General features: G+C 41.1%; 2 protein-coding genes across 3 annotated transcripts in view; one reads left to right on the top strand and one right to left on the bottom strand.

The window, feature by feature from the left end:
* Window positions 1–403: 403 nt before the first annotated feature.
* On the bottom strand, window positions 404–6148 carry GON7 (GON7 subunit of KEOPS complex). Of its 2 annotated transcripts, XM_043984188.1 has the most exons (3): window positions 6076–6148; window positions 5036–5313; window positions 404–1902 (listed from the first exon to the last, which is right to left on the bottom strand). In XM_043984188.1, the coding sequence occupies exons 2-3, from the start codon at window positions 5244–5246 to the stop codon at window positions 1763–1765; spliced, it is 351 nt and encodes a 116-aa protein (XP_043840123.1). In that variant the 5' UTR covers window positions 5247–5313; window positions 6076–6148; the 3' UTR covers window positions 404–1762. The 2 variants fall into 2 exon arrangements, with proteins under 2 accessions (XP_043840123.1, XP_043840122.1); XM_043984187.1 differs by lacking the exon at window positions 6076–6148 and having other exon boundaries at window positions 5036–5372.
* Window positions 5527–18657, top strand: part of UBR7 (ubiquitin protein ligase E3 component n-recognin 7) — a 34336-nt gene continuing 21205 nt past the window's right edge. The window contains 8 exon segments of the mRNA XM_043980588.1: window positions 5527–5652; window positions 5654–5773; window positions 9857–9990; window positions 10517–10581; window positions 12597–12620; window positions 12623–12690; window positions 14213–14266; window positions 14477–14586. Coding sequence (XP_043836523.1) covers window positions 5527–5652; window positions 5654–5773; window positions 9857–9990; window positions 10517–10581; window positions 12597–12620; window positions 12623–12690; window positions 14213–14266; window positions 14477–14586 — 701 coding nt within the window.

The following is an 18657-nucleotide window of genomic DNA, read 5'->3' on the forward strand; positions in this document are numbered from 1 at the left end:
GAACTGACTGCTTGAAAAGGTGTAATATAGTGTTTATTTCTAAGTTGTATTTAACACACAATTCACCCCCTGTATATCCCAAAGACCTCATTTGTGTCTTTTAAATTGATAAAATTTTGGCACAGAAATATAACCCAGGGGGCTTTTTACAATATAGTACTGGCTTGATCTTTTTTAATGAATGAGAATTTGCAAAATCCACAATTCAAATCGTTATAAACTAATGCTTATACCTCTGGCAGTTGGGAAGTAAGGGTAGAAGAGCTGTCCCCTCTATAAATGTGTCATAAAACAATTTTATAGAAGTATTTAATCACAAGATGCATGTCAATAAGGAGTATAGGATTTTCTTCCGATATCATCCAAGGGTTTCCCCTTTTCTTCATTACTTAGTTCCTTTTTCCTTCCATTCAGTCTTCTAAAGTCCTGTTATAGTTCTTCTTATGCAAAATGATTAATATGGTAATGTTTTACATAATTGCACATGTATAACCTATATTTGATTGCTTACCGCCTCAAGGAGTGGGGGATGGGAGGAATCGAAGGAGGGATAGCATTTGGAACTCAAAACTATAAATAAAAACGTTTATTATTTGGAAAAAAAATTAAAGTCCTGTCATTCCTATATTTAATAGTTAAGCTTGAAACTTGCAGAGACTCAGCTTTCTGCAATGTGATCACCCACAAATCATAACTTGTTATTTATACATAGCAAAAGCAACAGCTAAAAGATACAAATATACCCTCCCCTAATATCATTAATTGGTTCTGCACAAATATGGTGACAGGCAAAAACATTAGAGGGTCTCAGGTATTAGGGTAGGGTCTAGTTATGACATTTATGTCACCATGGAACATTTTTCAAATTTAACTTGTTACTTTAGAAAAAAAATATGAAAAATGTTAAGTTGCTACTTGGGATGATTTTACAGACCATGTGAGACACTCAGGTTTTTTAAATTTAAAATTTATATTAAAGCCCTTCACAATATGGTTCCAGCCTAACTTTGCAGGCAGATCACTTGACTCCTCTTTGCATCCTGTGTTTTAGCTAAACTGGCCTACTTTTTCTTCCCTATAAACAACATGCCATCTTCTATCTCTTTACAGGGGCATATCAGTCTTTGTGCTGGGAAGACTCCTTTATCAGCTCTCAATTTTGAAACTTTAGCTTCCCTTTAAGATACAGCTGTAAGGCCACTTCCTTCAAGAGGCCTTTCCTTATATCCCCAGTTGTTAGTGTCCTCTTTGGTCTCCACAAAATTATTTTGTATATGTGGAGGCAATGTGGTGTAATGTTAAGAGAAATGGTTCTGGAATCAAACCCTGCAGGCATATGTATGACTTGGGCAAGTCACTTCATTCCCTTAGGCCTCAGATCTGTAAAATGAAGAAGTTGGCTTAAATGGCCTCTGAAGTTCCTTCTAGGTCCAGATGCTATGTACTTGTATCTGGTACTTCTGGATTTGTGTCCATGTTATATCTCCTTGGTGGAATGTTAACACCTTGAGGGCAGGAACTGTTTAAATTTTGTATCCTCAGTGACTAACATCTAACAGGCGCTTAATAAATGCTTGCTGATTAAATGATATCCTCACACAAGAGGAGTGCTTTTATTTCCAAACACTGGTCATATCTTTTTTGTTGGCAATACATAGAAGAAACATTTTCCTTTGACAGAGTATCCAAGATGGGAGATGCATTTCCAAAATCAAGTACAAATTTTGCAATGTCACCACATACCAAATATTTATATCAAGATTTAGCCAAAGTTTTTTACTCCAAAACTACATTCAAGACTATTGTCAAAATGTAAGGGTTTTATCCGTTTTGTAGGTGGTCCAGATGAGTATATTTTGCTATGAGTGTTACTTTCTTCCTCTTCAGCCTCATCGTCTTCACCTTTTAAAATAACAAATATTTGTTGTATGATAGTATTCTTAAAGGATAGCTAAAGGGGTTGATATATCTCCAAAGAGATAATATGTAAAATACTGTGAAAATTACAAAGCATTTTATTTTTTTGTTTTGTTTTTTGGTGAGGCAATTGGGGTTAAGTGACTTGCCCAGGGTCACATAGCTAGTAAGTGTTAAGTGTCTGAGGTCGGATTTGAACTCAGGTACTCCTGAATCCAGGGCCAGTGCTCTATCCACTGCGTCATCTAGCTGCCCCCAAAGCATTTTATAATATACTATAATGGGAATATTTTACTTCTGGGGTAAAAAAGAAAAAACCCAAACCCATAAATATGTTATTACTCTTGAGGTATTAAATATATTTCTTTCAAATTTATGAGGTAAATAATCCAGCAATGTCTACTTTTATTCCTGAATTTTAAAAATTGCTATTTTGTGCAAACTTGACACTATTAACATGTTGTTGATAGAAGGTTGTTTTATAGCTGCTCTCTACCTGGTTCATATGTCAAAACTGACTGGTTTATACAAGCATGGAAACTATCATTTTAGTTTCAGTATCATGTCCTAAGAGAGCTAACCAACCTACTGTACTATTTTTGTTGCTGAGTCATTTTTCAGTAGTGTCCAACTCTTCATAACCCTGTTTGTGGTTTTCTTAGTAGAGATACTGGAGTGGTTTGCCATTTCCTTCTCCAGCTGATTTTACCAATTAGAAAACAGAGGCAAACAGGGTTAAGTGACTTGCCCAGGGTCACACAGCTACTGAGTGTCCAAGGTCAGATTTGAACTCAGGAAGATAAGTGTTCCTGACTCTAACCAGTGCACCAGCTGGCTGCCCTAATGGTAATATTACTAAATATCTTTGAGGTACTAAGACTACAAAACTTTATAGTCTATCCTTTAACAAACTTAAATAGCAATCAAAAGAGACAAGGCTTGTCTGGTAAAAGAAACCTTCATATTGCTGTTCAAAATATACAACTGGAATAAAAATGTACTATCTAAACATAAAAACAAAAACAAAATTACTTAGCCACATGTTATTCTATAAGCATCCTCAAAAAAATGCATGGAAAAAGAACTTTATATTCTTATACATCCAACTTCCAAGTAGCATAAGTATGTACAAATACTAACAGACATAAAGGATTATATCTGCCTAATCAAGTATCTCACTAAATTGAATTTAAAACTTCAGATTTGAAGATGTGAGGATAGGAGATAGTAGTAGGGAAGAGGACCATCATCATTCCTCATGGTTTTTTAAGCAGTTTATATGTGTGTGAAACAGTAGTAGTAATATTAATAATAAAACAACAATAGGTAATAGCTAGCACCTAAATAGTATACATATATGATCTTACTGGATTCTCACAACCCTGTGATAAGTGCTATTATTACCCCCATTTTACACATGAGAAAACTAAAGCTAAGAGAGGTGGGACTCTAATGTCTGAGGTAGTCCCTCTAATCCACCTAGCTGCCTCTAAGTAAATAAGTATTACTGGCAGCAGACAAAAGAAATGACCAGACAATTTAATTTGGGTACTAAATCCAACCACAAAGTACAATGCCTATGCTTATATGACTTGGGAAAGCCACTTAAGGATTGGTGCCTCAGTTTCCCCACCTTTAAAACTGAGATATATGCAAAACACCTCCGCTTAAGTTTTTCTTTCTACTTCACCCTGATATGGATGTGACCCTTATTTCTTAAAAGCTCTCTTTATATAGCACAAGTTCAGGCAAGTGCTAACAAGCAGCAAAGCTTTCAAATAAGGGGGCATGGTAAGGGCCCCCTGTGTAGCCTCGCTACTTTCTGAGAAATTTATCACCACATAAATCCCCCCCAACAGCAACTTGTAAAACTCTCTACAAGGGCATGGAAGGATCTGTGTGGGCAGGAGTGCTAACACTAGCAAAATTATGGATTTTTTTAAAGGGTTGTTTTTTTTTTGTATTTCAGTGTTGTATTGGAAAGCGCCTGGAGTCATAAGACTTGGGTCTGAATTCTGACTCTACTACTACTAGTATCAATTTAAACAAGTCACTTCTGTTTTCTAGCTCCCTTTCCTACCTGGTGAAATAAGGTGCAGTCTGGATAACTGAAAATCCCTTCCGAGGCACTAAGTCTAGTCGAACACTCAGTCTTCCCACCATACAAAGTTGCTTTACTGAACATCTACCAAGGTACAGTACAGTACTTAGTAGCATCTACACCTCACCATAGTAGATGTTCCAACTAATCCGCTTTGCCCTAGCAGATGCTCGGTAAAGCAGTTTTGTACGGTAGGAAGTACTTAGATGCTCCAAATACTGCACTGTACCCTAGAAGGTATTTAGTAAAGCAGCTTTGTACATTGTGAAGAGCAAAGGATTTGGTGTCAGAGAAGCAGGGTTTGAGTAGCCACCTAGTAGCTGTGTCACCTTGGGGCAAACAATTCAACCTTTCTGAACCTCGGCTTACTTATCAGTTAAAACAAAGTGGGGATACTTGCCCTTCCGACCTCCCAAGTCTTTCCAAAGGAAACCCGAAAATACTCTACATAAATTGCTATTATTTTTCCTTTCTAATTTTCTTCCAATTATCTCAGCTATTTTTCCCCAAAGAATGGACATACATGCCTCAAAAGAGAAAGAAACCCGACTAGAAGTAAATGCAGGGATAGCTAGGTGGCGCAGTGGATAGAATACCGGCCCTGTATTCAGGAGGAGCTAAGTTCAAATTCGGCCTCAGACACTTAACGATTACTAGCTGTGTGACCCTGGGCGAGTCACTTAACCCTCATTGCCTCACCAAAAAAAAAAAAAAAAAGTAAATGCAACCCTAGGTGAGGGTAGGAAGGGCAAAGGATTCTGGGAGGGAAGGGCCCCGCCAACATTTCTGAGTCAGAATGTCAAGCCCAACCTTCCCACCAGACCTGGTCCTCAGAGATCAACAATTCCGACCAGGAACCCTTCCGGGGCGTGTGCAGTCCAGGGCTCTGCCCAGTGTGGGCCTTCTCCTCCACTTCTCCCTTCCCCCCTTCCGCCTAGCACAATGAACCCCACCCAGGACCCCCGCCCCCGCCGTTGCCGGGGCAACAGCGGCTCCGCGGCCGCCGTCCTAGCTCACCCTCCGAGGCTGAGGTGGAGCCTCCAGCCGCCGCCGGGTCTGGCGTCTCCTTTCCTTCCACGGCTTTGAGGAGCTCGGTCACCTGCTCCCTCATCTGCGCCAATCCAGAAAGCAGTCCCTGGAAGCGGCCAGAGTCACTCGGCCCTTCGCAAGTTATTTGGATCCGCCGTTGCTGCCCGTCCCGTCCCACAAACTCTCCCAGCAGCTCCATGACGACGGTTCTTCAACTGCCCGCCACCAGGGCGACCCGGAAACGGAAGCGGTCGCTGCCACTGCCGCTGCAGGAGCCACACGAGGGAGGAGAGGGGAAGGGTGGGCAGGGGGGAGGAGAGGAAAAGGGGAGGGGATAAACAACAACAAAAAAAGAAGCCAGCGTATTCCACGCCTCCCGCCTCCCCGGGACTTCCGTTTCCGCAGCCGGCGCCTCCATTCTCACCCCCCCCGGCTCCCCGCCTTCGCCTCCCGGCGCTTTGATTGGTTTCGAGAGGCGGATGGGCGGGGTTCCGCCATCTCCGGTTACACCCCTCGCGCGCAGTTTTCCCGCCGCCCCCGATGTTGAGCCCCGGGCCTGCCGGCTGACAGTTGAGTATGGCGGAGCCGAGCGGGGCGGAGGTCGGGCCGGCGGAGCAGGAGCCCGTGGTGTCGTTGGTGGATGTGTTAGAGGAGGATGAAGAACTGGAGAACGAGGCCTGCGCGGTGCTGGGCGGCAGCGACTCCGAGAAGTGCTCCTACTCGCAGGTGGGCGGGGGGGGAGGGGCTCGGGCCGAGTTGGGGGGCTCACGGCCCCCTCCCGCTCGAGGTCCCCCTGCTCTTCCTCGCCCCAGGTTCAGTCTAGGCTCCTTCTGGTCCCCGGCTCGTTCTCCCTCCCCTCCGGGTATCATTCCGGATCCTCCCATTCTCGCCCAGCCCTCCTCGCGCCTGTGCTAGGCTCGCTCTCCGTCTGGAGAATCCCTCCGTTCCCAGCCGGAGATCCACACACCCCCATTCTTTTCCCACTCCCCTCCCCTTGAGGGAGTTCCCGCCCCGGGGCTTAACCTGACCTTCTCCTTCCTTCGGAATGCTCCGCCATTCTCAGCCTGCCTTGATCTCCGCGATTCCCCTGCCCAATTCCCAACCTGCCCCGCCCTTCCCTGGCTTGTCTCCCTCATTCCCACCCCAACTCTCCCATTTCCAAGCCGCCACTCAATTCCCAATCTGTTTACCCAATTCCCAACCCAACTCATTCCCCACGTCCCCCCCCTTCCTAGTCCGCCTTCTGTATTGCCAACTTGCTCTCTCATTCCCAACTTGTTTCCCATTTCAACCCGACCCCCCATTCCCAGCCTGGCTCCCTCATTCCTGTCCTTTCTCCTGCGTTCCCAGCCCGTCCCTGCTTCCACTTAAGAATCCTCTCGTTCCTGGCTAAGACCACCCTTCTTTCTCTTTGAAATGCTTTTCTCTGTCTGGGTCTCTTCCTCAGACAGAAGAAATGAAGGAAAGGCAAAAAACACACCATGGTCCTTGACCTCCAAGGACATCCCACAGTCAAATTGCCTTTGCCCTTCTAAACTAAGCTTAGGCTTCGGCTTTTGCCGCTGAACACGTGCCTGGGACGTCGGAGGCACTTAATAAATGCTTGTTGACCCGAGACAACAATTTGTAAACTAGCGTGTGCGAACAAGGTAAATACGGGATAAAGCGTGGATAATCTCCGGGAAGGCACGAGGATTAGGGGATCCGGAGAGGCTTCTTGCGGAAGGTGGTTATTGGAGCTTGCATTCTTGAGACGGGAAGGGAGAGCGTCCTAAGCATGAGGGCATTGCCAGTGACAATTCGCGGAGATTCCCCCATTCTTGGTCTGTCCTCTCTTCCTAACAACACCCCCTCATTTCCTTTCTGGAACCCATTTTTGGCCAATCCTCCTCACGACTTCTATTCCCTGCCCGAGGTGCCCTCTGTGGTTTGCCTACCCCATTCCCTTTCATAGGGGGCCCTTCAGAATCCTACTTCTCTAGATTATCTTCTCCACTGCCTTTTTCCCAGAGTCACCGGTCCCTCAGAACCTCCCAGCCCTTAGCCGCACCTTAGTTGGGGTCCTGTCTTCCTGTTATTTCTTATTCTTGGTGTCACAGTTCTCTAAAATCCCACTCCCCTCTTTTCCTCCCTTACTCTTTCTTCTCCCTCCCCCTATATTTTCCTATTCTTTTGGTTCCGGTCTTTTATTCTGCTCCCCCCAATCCCATTTTCCTATTTTAGGGAGAGCAAGAATAGGTTACTACCTAATTCTGTGCCGGCAAATATCTAGACCCAGCGTTGAGGCTTCCCTAGGATGAGGGTCTTGGCCTTCCCCTGTAGTTTTGCAGATGTAATGTACTGTTTTGTGGAAATGAATTATATGTAGAAGCTCCCCCTTAACACAGTTCATCTAAACATTAGATGGGAACAAGAGAGCAGAGAATTGGCCAAAAAGAGAGACAGAGGAGAGCAATTTGCTTAGTAAAATAATTAAGGTTAAAGGGACTCCCCTTTACCTTCCAGGAGTACATACAAGTGTAGTAAAGACATTAAGTAGAAGAATGAAAATTTGTAGAGAAGACTACCCAGGACCTGAAAGCTTAGTGGAATGTGGAGAGAAAAGGACTTAAAGGTATTATTTGATATGGACTGAGATCATAATACAGCAGGCATTGAGAAATGTGTGAGCTGCTGCACCATTAAATAATAATTCTCAGTATCAAGTTCCCTTTTGGATTTGGAGGTAATACTTTATTTTTAACTCGGAGATTATATACTTCAGGTCTCCCTCTTAATGAGTATTACCTGTTACCCTTTTATAAGAAGAGGGCTTCGCTAAAGTACCTCAAAGATGATTTTAATCTTGATTAGCAGCAGGTGGGTAGGCAAAAACCTATCTCCCATAATTTCCTGGCTGGTAGAGGGAGAAAGAGAACATTCTTCTATAAACTAAATTGTCTTTCAGTTTTGAATATCTAAGTAGATCAAGCATTTTCCAAGTTGAAAACATAATTGTTAATTATTTTCATATTCTCAAAAATGCAAACGTAAAATGTTGATTAACCAGGAACAGACTAACATTTTATTAGTATATTTGTTTTCCTGTTTCCCATTTTTATGAAAGCTGTAAGTCATAAAGCAAGTAGCATTAGCATTGTAATACAAAAAGTGTATTTCAAGATATGTCTGGGGAGACATATGGGTTCTATACAACCCTTACCTCAGCCACATCTATTCCTATAATCCTTTATAAACATAGTTGATATTCGGTAATGATAATGAGGCACTAAAAGATTCTCAATCATCAAATACTCAGTTATCACAGACTATAATTATTAAGGCAGAGCAGTTTCCTAATTCATTTTAGAGTTTTAAAAAGGGTTGGAACAAATATTTTTGGGCTGGACCTTAGATGACCACAACAGCTCATTTTTTATACAGGTTAGTTAGTAAAATAACTATTGAACATCAACTTTAAGCAGATATATATGTTTAAGACATGATTCTTTTCCTCATGGATTTTTGAAATTGAGGACAGAACCAAGAACACATATACACACAAAAAACTGGCACTGTGTAAGTGCAAAATGAGCAAAACATAAGTAAATTAGGACTGAAGAGGGAAGAGAGAATTTCAGATTGAAAAGGTCAGAAAATTTTACAGAAGAGGTAGGATCTGGGCTGCTGGACCTTAAAGAATGAATAGAATTTTGATGGGTGGGAAAGGGCTTTTCCAGATGGGAGACAGTCATAATCATTTGTGATATAACTTTAAGATACAGAAAGCTGGGGACAGCTAGGTGGCATGGTGGATCAAGCACTGGCCCTGGATTCAGGAGGACCTGAGTTCAAATGTGGCCTTGGACTCTTGACACTTACTAGCTGTGTGACCCTGGGCAAGTCACTTAACCCATTGCCCTGCAAAAAAGAAAAGATACAGAAGCTGGTCATTGCAAAACATATTTCCTTTTTCTTTTTTTTTTTTTGTTTTTTGTTTTTGGGGGGCAATGAGGGTTAAGTGAGTTGCCCAGGGTCACACAGCTAGTGTCAAGTGTCTGAGGCTGGATTTGAACTCGGGTCCTCCTGAATCCAAGGCCAGTACTTTATCCACTGCACCACCTAGCTGCCCATAAAACGTATTTTCTTAAAAAGTAAAAGGGTAGGTTTGACTAAAGCAGAAAGAGGGTAGAATATATGGTTAGAAAAGGGGGGGGGCAGCTAGGTGGCACAGTGGATAAAGTACCAGCCCTGGAGTCAGGAGGATCTGAGTTTCAAATCCAACCTCAGACACTTGACCCTTACTAGCTAGTGTGACCTTGGGCAAGTCACTTAACCCTCATTGCCCCTCAAAAAAGAAAAGGTAGATGGGGGCCTAAATGAAAGGTTTACTAAAAATCTCTCTATACAAGGAGATCATATAATCATAGGTCTAAAGTTGAAAAGAACTTCCGAAGCGATCTAGACCAAACCCTTTATTTTGTAGATGAGGAAACTGAAGCCAAGGAAAGTTAGCTGTTGTGTCCACAGTTATACATGGGTAGTTAGTGTCAAAGGCAAGATTTGAACCCAGATCCTCTTGCTCTGGAGCTTATGCTCTTTCCACTGTACATTCTTTATCCTTTGAACCATAATCTGATTTCAAAAAATACTGTTGTATTTTTTAAAAATAGGCTTGTAAGTTAGTATGAGAAGACCTTAACTACAGATCTCTGTGGATTTTGAATCAAATTTCATTTATTATTTAGAACACAAAGAGTACTTACTTAGTGCCAGCTATACTACTTTTGAATTTGTCCTCTTGATTTTCTTCCTCTATGCATCTTAAAGGGCTCTGTGAAAAGACAAGCATTATATGCCTGCAGCACATGCACCCCAGAAGGAGAAGAACCAGCAGGAATTTGTTTAGCATGCAGTTATGAATGCCATGGAAGTCATAAACTATTTGAGCTGTATACAAAAAGGTAAAGTTCCCAGAGCATCAAAATGTCTAGATTAGTTCTTAAATGTTAACACTAATCCAAAGAGGTACACTTTGTGTAGTCTTTGCCTTCTCAACTGTATTTCCCCCCAGCTTCTACTTTTTCATTTAAAGCTGATCTTATAAAGACCCAGAAGTGATTAAAGCTGATGCTAATGAAACAATGTAAGCAGTGTTGGTTTTTTAATAGGGGCTATTCTTGAGATCATTTTTTTAAAATTACAGTTAAGGTACAAATTGATTTATATTTGGTTAAATTTACATACTAGGGTCAGACAGGTGATCTTTATCTGTAGTAATTTTGCTTGATTATTTCTGCATTCTTTTTGACTTCTTTTTCTTTTGGGAGATTATACAATTTTTCTCTTATTACTTTTGTTCAGGGATCAGGTCATAGTAACCAAGTCCACTTTCTAAAAAAATTAAGAATGACTGTAACCTGAACATAAAGAGTAAGATATTACATTTAAAAAATAAATTGAAATTATTACCTTTCTCCTTTGTTTCAGAAATTTTCGATGTGATTGTGGAAATAGCAAGTTTAAAAACCTGGAATGCAAATTACTTCCTGTGAGTAAGATTTTTCAATCATTTAATGAATAAAATTAATTGAGATTGGATCCAGAAAGGAAATATTGTTGTTTTATTTCCCTTGGCAATTTACTTAATCTGCATTAAAATTTAATCTCTTTATTATTTGTTTATTAATTGTTTTCAAGGCTAAGTGATGTCATCAATTTCTATAGAACAAAATGAAAAGAACTAAAATAGATTACTACTTAAAGTATCTTACTAAAGTATGTTGCATATCAAATTGAATTTGTTGAATTTATGCTCTAGATCTTTCTAAGGGTAATACTTAAAAATTTGAATAAAGAGCAGTTCTAGAGAAGTGAATGTGGACAACACTTTTTATTATCTTATTGGCTAATCCTTTAATAAAGTCCTGTTCTGTTCTGATGGCATGAAAGGTGACCCTAGGATCTGGAAGGTTATGCAAGTAAATTACAAGCTGGCAAGACTTTGCATGTGGATCCAGTAATGAACCCTTATGTCTGTCATCTGAGAACCAGCCTAGTTTTGTTTGGAGACACTTGGCACCATAGGGTCAATGATGGATTGTTGTAAACACAACAGTTCATGAAACTGTCTACAAAAGGTAGACAGGGTTTCAGTTTGCAGAAGTGATATATTTTTTTTTTTTTTGGTGAGGCAATTGGGGTTAAGTGACTTGCCCAGGGTCACACAGCTAGTAAGTATTAAATGTCTGAGGCTGGATTTGAACTCAGGTACTCCTGACTCCAGGGCTGGTGCTCTATCCACTGCGCCACCTAGCTGCCCCAGAAGTGATTTTTTTAAGTTATCAGAAATATAGGTTTACTCAGCAAATTTGCTGAATAAGAAAAAATAGTTACCTTAAAAAAAAGAGTAAGGGAGAGTAAATTATTTAATTATGATTTGATTCCTAAGTGCTTTGGGCTACTACCCTCTCTTGTTGCTAAGATTCTAGCTATACTGTCTAAAAATCTAATAAGTGGTCGCCAATAAATTAGAAGCTTTAGCAAGAGTTTAGACTTTTTAAGCATTTATTAAGGAGCATAAGAATTTGGTGAAGAGAGAGAAAGAGGCCTAGATTCAGCTATCTCGGGGAGCCAGTGTCTCCTGCTCCATTCCCCCCTGAGGTCCTTGAGAAAGAGAACAAGCCTTATTCCTTCTTCATCCCACAAGCCTCCTGTGAAACTGGGAATATCCCATCCACTCGAACACACAGCTCCAAGCTAATTGGTTGGTAGCTTTGATAGACAGTATTCCTGACGCCAAGGAACTGACTTTCCAAGCCATATGGCTTGCCCTCAGATGCCTTCTCCTCATGGCTGAGCTTTCTTACAATAACTCTCCAGCAGGTGGCATCACTCCAATTGTCACACTCTGATTACCTTTGAGGAAGGGCAATTAATTTGAAGAGGTAGGACTATTATCTTGTGTTTCTGGAACCCTCGATCAGTCTGACTGGGCATTAGATGAGATCTGAAATTCTACCAGGATATCAGTCTCCCTTTTTTAGTTTAGGGTGATTCCCTTTTGTCTACAGTGTCAGGTATTCAGTTTCCCACATTGACATGATTTGCTCTAGGTTTGGTAGCTGCCTTTGAATCTTTTGGTTAGGTCAAATGGTTGTTCAATCTGTCCTGTTAGTCTGTGAGAGGTTGTATCTCTTTGAAGGACTGAACTTTTCTGGTTTGAAAATGTCTTTAAGCAGAAGTTTCTAACACTCAGCCCATGAGCCCACAGACCTTCCAAGTGTGGTTCTAACCAGATTAAAATGGAATTGGGAAACATTTAACACAATAAATTACAATACAGTAGAAGATAAATAATGTGAATATGTGGTTTTCTATGTCAATAAATATGCAGCTCATGAGATACTTATGTGGTTTATATAGGTTTGGTACTACTGTCTTAAAGGACAGACCTCCTTTTGGACAGAAATTTTTGTAATGCCAAGATCATTTTCATGGTGTATATCCTTTTTCTGCAACTAAAGTTAAGATTATATTTTATATTGAAACTAGTATCATCTACTTTTAGGAAAAGGAAAGTTAAATTCAGGCAATAATATAATGACAACTTTTTTGGACTGTATTGCATTTGCAAGAGACCATATCCTGATCCTGAAGATGAGGTAAGAAAATTGAGGGTCAAGACTAGAGTCCATGTTACCTGTGGTCTAAGCTTCTTACATCATGGGAATACATGGTAAGGATTGAGTTTCCTTGTGACTAGACTTTTTTATTAAGGACCTAGAATTATTAAAGCAGCCAGGTATATTTATAAACAGTGGAGTTATGCAGCCTGGGTTCTGTCCCAGCTGTGCCCAGAACTAGTGTGTCAAGTTGTGGCGACTCCTTTCAGCTCTCTGGGAATCAATTTTTTCATATGTGAAGTGATGAATTGAACCAGAGGATCCTAAGATTACCTTAAAGCCGCTCTAAGAGATTTTTCCATTACTTCAGGATTATCTTTGAGTTGAAAGGGACCACATAGGAAACTAAGCCAGAGAGCAGAAGTCACTTTACCAAGGTCACAAAGGTTTTCTAAATCCATTGTTTTTTTTCCTTTGAGCTTTGCTGCTTTTCTCCCCCCTACAGTGAAGGTCAGGGTTTCCATTGCAGTTTGGGTTTTCTCTAAGACCACAAGGGGGCCCTAGGCTCAAGTGTAATAAGTGCCACAACCCTTATCTTTCTTGTTATTACTGGTACTCCCTTAGTTTTCCAGTCTCACTCTAAGTAAAGAGTCTTTTTTATCCTTTCTAATTATCTTTGGGCTACAGTTACCAAATTAAATTGTGGAAGGATTAAATTGAGAACAGCTATGAATCAATCGTGTGTCTGTGTGTCTGTGTCTGTGTGTCTGTGTCTGTGTGTAGATTAAAAACTTGGTGTTTATGTGGGTTTAAAGAAAGTGCGACAGAAGCCATAGGTGAAGCAGTAAAGAGAAAGGGAAAAATTAAAGCATTAAGGGCAGAAGATAAAAGGGAAAATGCCAATTTTTAAAGAAATTTTAAAATAAAAAACACATATGAATGTAAACAAATACATATAGAATATTATCTTTAAATAGGAAAGACTAGATAGAAGTGATAGAGGAAAGACATTTAAAGATTAGATGCCTCTGTATTCTATAATAATATTATTGTATTTACCGCTCCCCTTTTGGGGTGAGGGGACTTGTGTAAGGGATTCCCAGTGTTAGATCTTCTTGCTGCTACAGATCAGCAGTTTATCTGCAGCTTATATTCCTAGAGAGTTGCCTAAAGCATTAAGGGGTTAGTGGTTTATTTTCCCAATGTCATGCAACTAGTACATTTCAGAGGAAAGACCTGAATTTGGGTCATCCCGACTCTCATGGTCTGACTTCCTGACTATCTGCTATATTGTGTGCCTTTGCACTTTTATTATCAAGATTCTGATTTCAACATTGGTTGTTTACTTCATTTTCATGATATTCTACTATTTAGCACCAACCATACTATATCTCTCAACTTTTTTTTCATTTAATATTTAAGTTAAAATACACAGTTGAAACCTAACTACAGATAGGTATATAGAGACACTGTAAGCACAGAATGACTTAAAATTTTGTGCATGAGAATTATTTGTGTGTGTCTTGGGTATCTTTATCATAACATTGCCTTTTTGTGCTAGATTCCAGATGAGATGATCCAATGTGTGGTTGTGAAGATTGGGTTCCATGGAAGGGTGAGTAGTGTTTCTTTTTTATTTTAAAGCTAACTCTTTAAACTCATGAGATCTTTTTTTTAAATTAATGTTTCTATTTTGTAATCGATATTATTAAAAGTTATTGTATACATTGAATATTACCAATACACTACTTTAGTAGCTTAAAAATTAATGTATTTGTTGAATAAATTGGAGGTCATTGGAACATTCTGTTTTATAAATTGACAGCATCTGGGTGCAGTTCCTCCAGAGAGTGGGGATTTCCAAGAGATGGTGTGCCAAGCTTGCATGAAGCGCTGTTCCTTTTTGTGGGCTTATGCTGCGCAGTTAGCAGGTACATATCTCTCGTCACATTTTTAGACTCTTTGTGTTACCTGAAACAACAGCAGTCAAGCTATCATGTGACAGGCCCTACTGTAATGCTAGGTGTTGTTGGAGAATAGAAAGAAACTATAAAGTTTGGTTTGTGCCTTTGAAAATGGATATCAATGAAGAACATGTCATTAGTGTATCAGTTTCCTGTAAGACATCAGGAGAAGGCTTTGTTGGAAGCCGGAGATCATTTAAACCTTTCTTTTCTCGTATTACTCATCAGTACTGTCTTTCTGTCTTTCCTTTTTTCACAGTGAGCATCTTTTCCTTCCTTTCCAATACTTGCTACTACCACCACCATTGGCTTTTATTGACATACCAGGATTACTGCAGTCACTGCCTACCTGGTTTTACTGTTACCATCTCACGTCTTAGGTGATACAACAGGACCAGATGCGTATTTTTAGGGTAACACTCTCTTGCTTAGAAACCTGCAGTGCCAAAGGAATAAAGTCCATACTGCTTGGTCTTCTCTAATCATATCCCAGTCTTCTCTTTCAAATGCCACTTCTGCTGCTTTCCCAGCCAGGCTCTCTACCCCAGCCACAGTACTTAGTCCCCTGGAAACCATTTGGTGTATGGCCCAATGAGAGGAGTACTGAACTTAGAATCAGCTCCAGCCTGCATACTCCACCTATAGGATCTTGGGCATCAAATTACTCTGCTTCACTAGGCCTTGGTTTCCCCATCTGTAAAATGTGAGGATTGGATTAAATAATGTCTAATCATCTATAGCTAGGCTTTTAGTAGATCCAGGACTGAAATAGAGGGTTTCCAACTCTAAATTTTTTTTCTACTCATGGGGCCCATGGGTCAAGGTCAGGAACCTTCTGTGGGGACCAATTTTTAATTGTGGAGTTTAGCTAAGCGACTCGCCGCAATATTGGGGCAAGGAAGGAGACCGGCAGCCTCCCTCAAAACAGAACAAGATTTATTTTAACAAAAGCGAACTTAAAAAAAAACAAAACAAAACACAAACAGGATCAGTAGGATTAAGGGAAAGGAAATAAAATGGAAAGGGAAATTATACAACCTGAAGAAATACCACCGCCCAGGAATCAGCTGAGAATACACAGCAGAGCTCTTGTTGCTGTCCAGCTTCCAGCTAGAATGGTGACTTCTCCCCATTTCCTGAAACCCCACACAGCCCCCAACCAATCGCCTGGCTGCTCTGACAGTCACATGACTGCCCTCACTAGGCTTCCAATCATTATAATTTTGCCAGGCCTATGTAGGCGTCAGTGAGTGGTGATGATGTGAGGTGCCAGCGCCATGGCAACCAGTGGGTGGAGCACCCTGCAGTTTGTGGAGCCCCAGGCCAGTGCGCACCGAGACATAAAAACCTCAAATAACAATTCTTTATATTTCATACCCTCAAAATCCTCCCTACCTTACTTTGGAGAGCCCTGTGTGGGGTGGCTGTTGGGTGCCAACGTTGTCAGGTATCCAAGGTCTTGGCCTGCTCCAAGTCTTGAACTGTTGGAGTTACATTGGTCAGTTTACACTTCTCTGTGAATATATAGGTCTGTTCCTAAGAGAGACATTTTTGCATGCTTGACATCCAGCAAGTAATGAGTTGAATGGAAAAATTGCTCAGCAACTCAAAAGGACAGTTCTTTTTCTTTGTCAATTCCTATGCCTCTTAATAAATTTTTTTGATTTTTTTTTTTTCTCCTGGATCTTTGATAGACTTTTAGGTTTGCAAAGCACTTCTACTATATTATCTCATTTAATGTCACAACAACCCTGCAAAATAAATGCTATTCTTATTTTGTAGGTGAGGAAACTGAGGTAGACTGAGATAAAGTGACTTGCCCAGGGTCACACAGCTAATGTGTCTGAATTTGGATTTGAATTCAGGTCTTCTTCATTCCAAATCCAACATCCTTGTCACTGATGCCTTTCTACAAGATAGCAGAGGAATGGCCTTGAATTCAGGAAGATCTGAGTTCAAGGCCTGCCTCTAACACACAGTATTTATGTGACCATAAAGAAATGATATAATTTCTCAGTGCCCCAGGCAATATTTATTAAGCACCTGCCATGTGCCAGGCACAAAAAGAAGCAAAAGACAATCTAGAGCTCACAGTCCAGTGGGAGAAGCAGCATGCAGACTGAGCTATGTGTAGGATAAATAGAATATAACAGAGGGGAGGCACTAGGATTAAGAGGGCTTGGGGAATACCTTCGGTCAAAGATGGGATTTTAGTTAGAGCTTATAGGAAGCCAGGGAGGTCAGTTGATGGAGCAGAGAAGAGAGAGCATTCTAGGCATAGGGGACAGCCAGAGAAAATACCCAGAGCCAAGAGATGGAGCATCTTGAATTCATGGAAGAGCCAGGAGGCACTGCATGGAAGAGTATGTGGAGGGGAGTAAGGTATAAGAAGACTGGAAAGATAGGAGGTGGCCAGTTAGGAAGGTCTTTGAATGCCTAACAGCAATAGGGAGCCACTGGAGTTTATGGAGTGGGGAGGTGATGTGGTTTGACGTGTGCTTTAGAAGAATTGTTTTAGTGACTGAATGGAGAGTGGAGTAGGGACAGACTTAAGGCCGACCTGAGGCAATGAATGGCTGTAGTTGAGTGCTGGCCAAATCATAGGGGAGAAGGGATTGTATTGAAGAGATGGTGCAAAGTTGAAATTAACAGGCCTTGAAAACCTGCTTGGATATAGAGGGGTGAGCGATTGTGAGGAATCCAGAATGACTCCTAGGTTTGTGAAGCCTGAAGGAATGGGAGGATGGTGTTGCCTTGTAATAGGGAAAGGAAGGGAAGGGGTGGAGTTACTGCCAGTTATAGATTAATTGCTCATCTTTATTCTTTTTTTTTCCTCTCATCTTTATTGATAAGAGTTTTCATACCAGGAGTTACGGAGTTGAGCCTTCTTATGTAGCAGACCCCCCCCCCCCAAAAAAAAAGAAAGTATCATGTGAAAATGAATAGTTTCTAGATCATTTAGCAAAAGAAAACTAAGGGGAAAACCACTTGTTTGAATGCTCTAAAGAGGAACTTTGTTTCTGGTGGTGGTTAGATTAGAAGCCCTCTGAGGATCCTTCGATCCCTAAGGTTCTCATTTGACTCTACTGTTCCCTTTACAATATCTCTCCCTTGATAGTCCAGTATTGTGAAATAATTAATTTAAGTGCTATGGAAATACCACTTAACGTTATTAGTCCCCAGTCTGGTGATGACTTCATTCCCTGAGCCTCCTCCCACACTTCTGAGCTGAAGCTTTTTATAGAGATTAAAGGGGTGTGCTGGCTAATGTGGGTGGCAAGGGGAGGGGAAATGTATGCACACATACTTTGGGGGGGGGGGCAGGGCAATGGGGCTTAAGTGACTTGCCCAAGGTCACACAGCTAGTAAGTGTCAAGTGTCTGAGGCCGGATTTGAACTTGGGAACTCCTGAATCCAGGGCCGCTGCTTTATCCACTGCACCACCTAGCCGCCCCATGCACACATACTTTTAAGTTTAATCTGCATTATTAACACTTTTTAAAGTCTAGACAATGAACAAAAACTAAATCAAGTCCTGATTTGTAGCAGTGTTCACACTGAAAATTTTAACAACCAGCTCTTTCAAGGCCTTTAGAGCTGGCTCCAAGCACGTCCCAGCTGATAATTATTTTCTATTATTTAAAGGGCTTCTATGTGAGAGGCTTAACCTTGAAATGCTTAGCCCAAAGGTGAAACTTGGTGCAGGTTGAAGAGAGGCAGATTTCTGTACAAAGGCAAATCCCATGATGAAATGGGTTGCCTTAGGGTAGGAGTGAGGGTGAGATGGTGGATTCTTCATTGGATATCTTCAAGTGAAGGCTGGATGACTCCTTTGACAAGGATGTTGTGGAAGGGATCTCAGTCAGATCTGAGTGAGATCAGATGTCCTCTGAGGTCCTTTCAACTTCTTAGGTTCTGTGCACAATCCTTCACATCTTTAACTACAATCCTCTCCCACCCCCAACACAGGAAATGCCCTGCTCTCTTAACTCTACCTCTCTTAAGAGAGTTAATCCCAGCCAAAATCCTAGTTGTTCCATGA

This window comes from Dromiciops gliroides, chromosome 2, assembly GCF_019393635.1.
Source record: "Dromiciops gliroides isolate mDroGli1 chromosome 2, mDroGli1.pri, whole genome shotgun sequence".
NCBI classification, from domain to species: Eukaryota; Metazoa; Chordata; class Mammalia; order Microbiotheria; family Microbiotheriidae; genus Dromiciops; species Dromiciops gliroides.

Excerpts from the sequence above, each read along its gene's own strand:
- GON7 (XM_043984188.1), bottom strand. The coding sequence starts at position 5,246 with ATGGAGCTGCTGGGAGAGTTTGTGGGACGGGACGGGCAGCAACGGCGG. Across the intron at positions 1,903-5,035 it reads CTCCACCTCAGCCTCGGAGG|GTGAAGACGATGAGGCTGAA; the intron begins GTGAGCTAGGAC and ends TTATTTTAAAAG.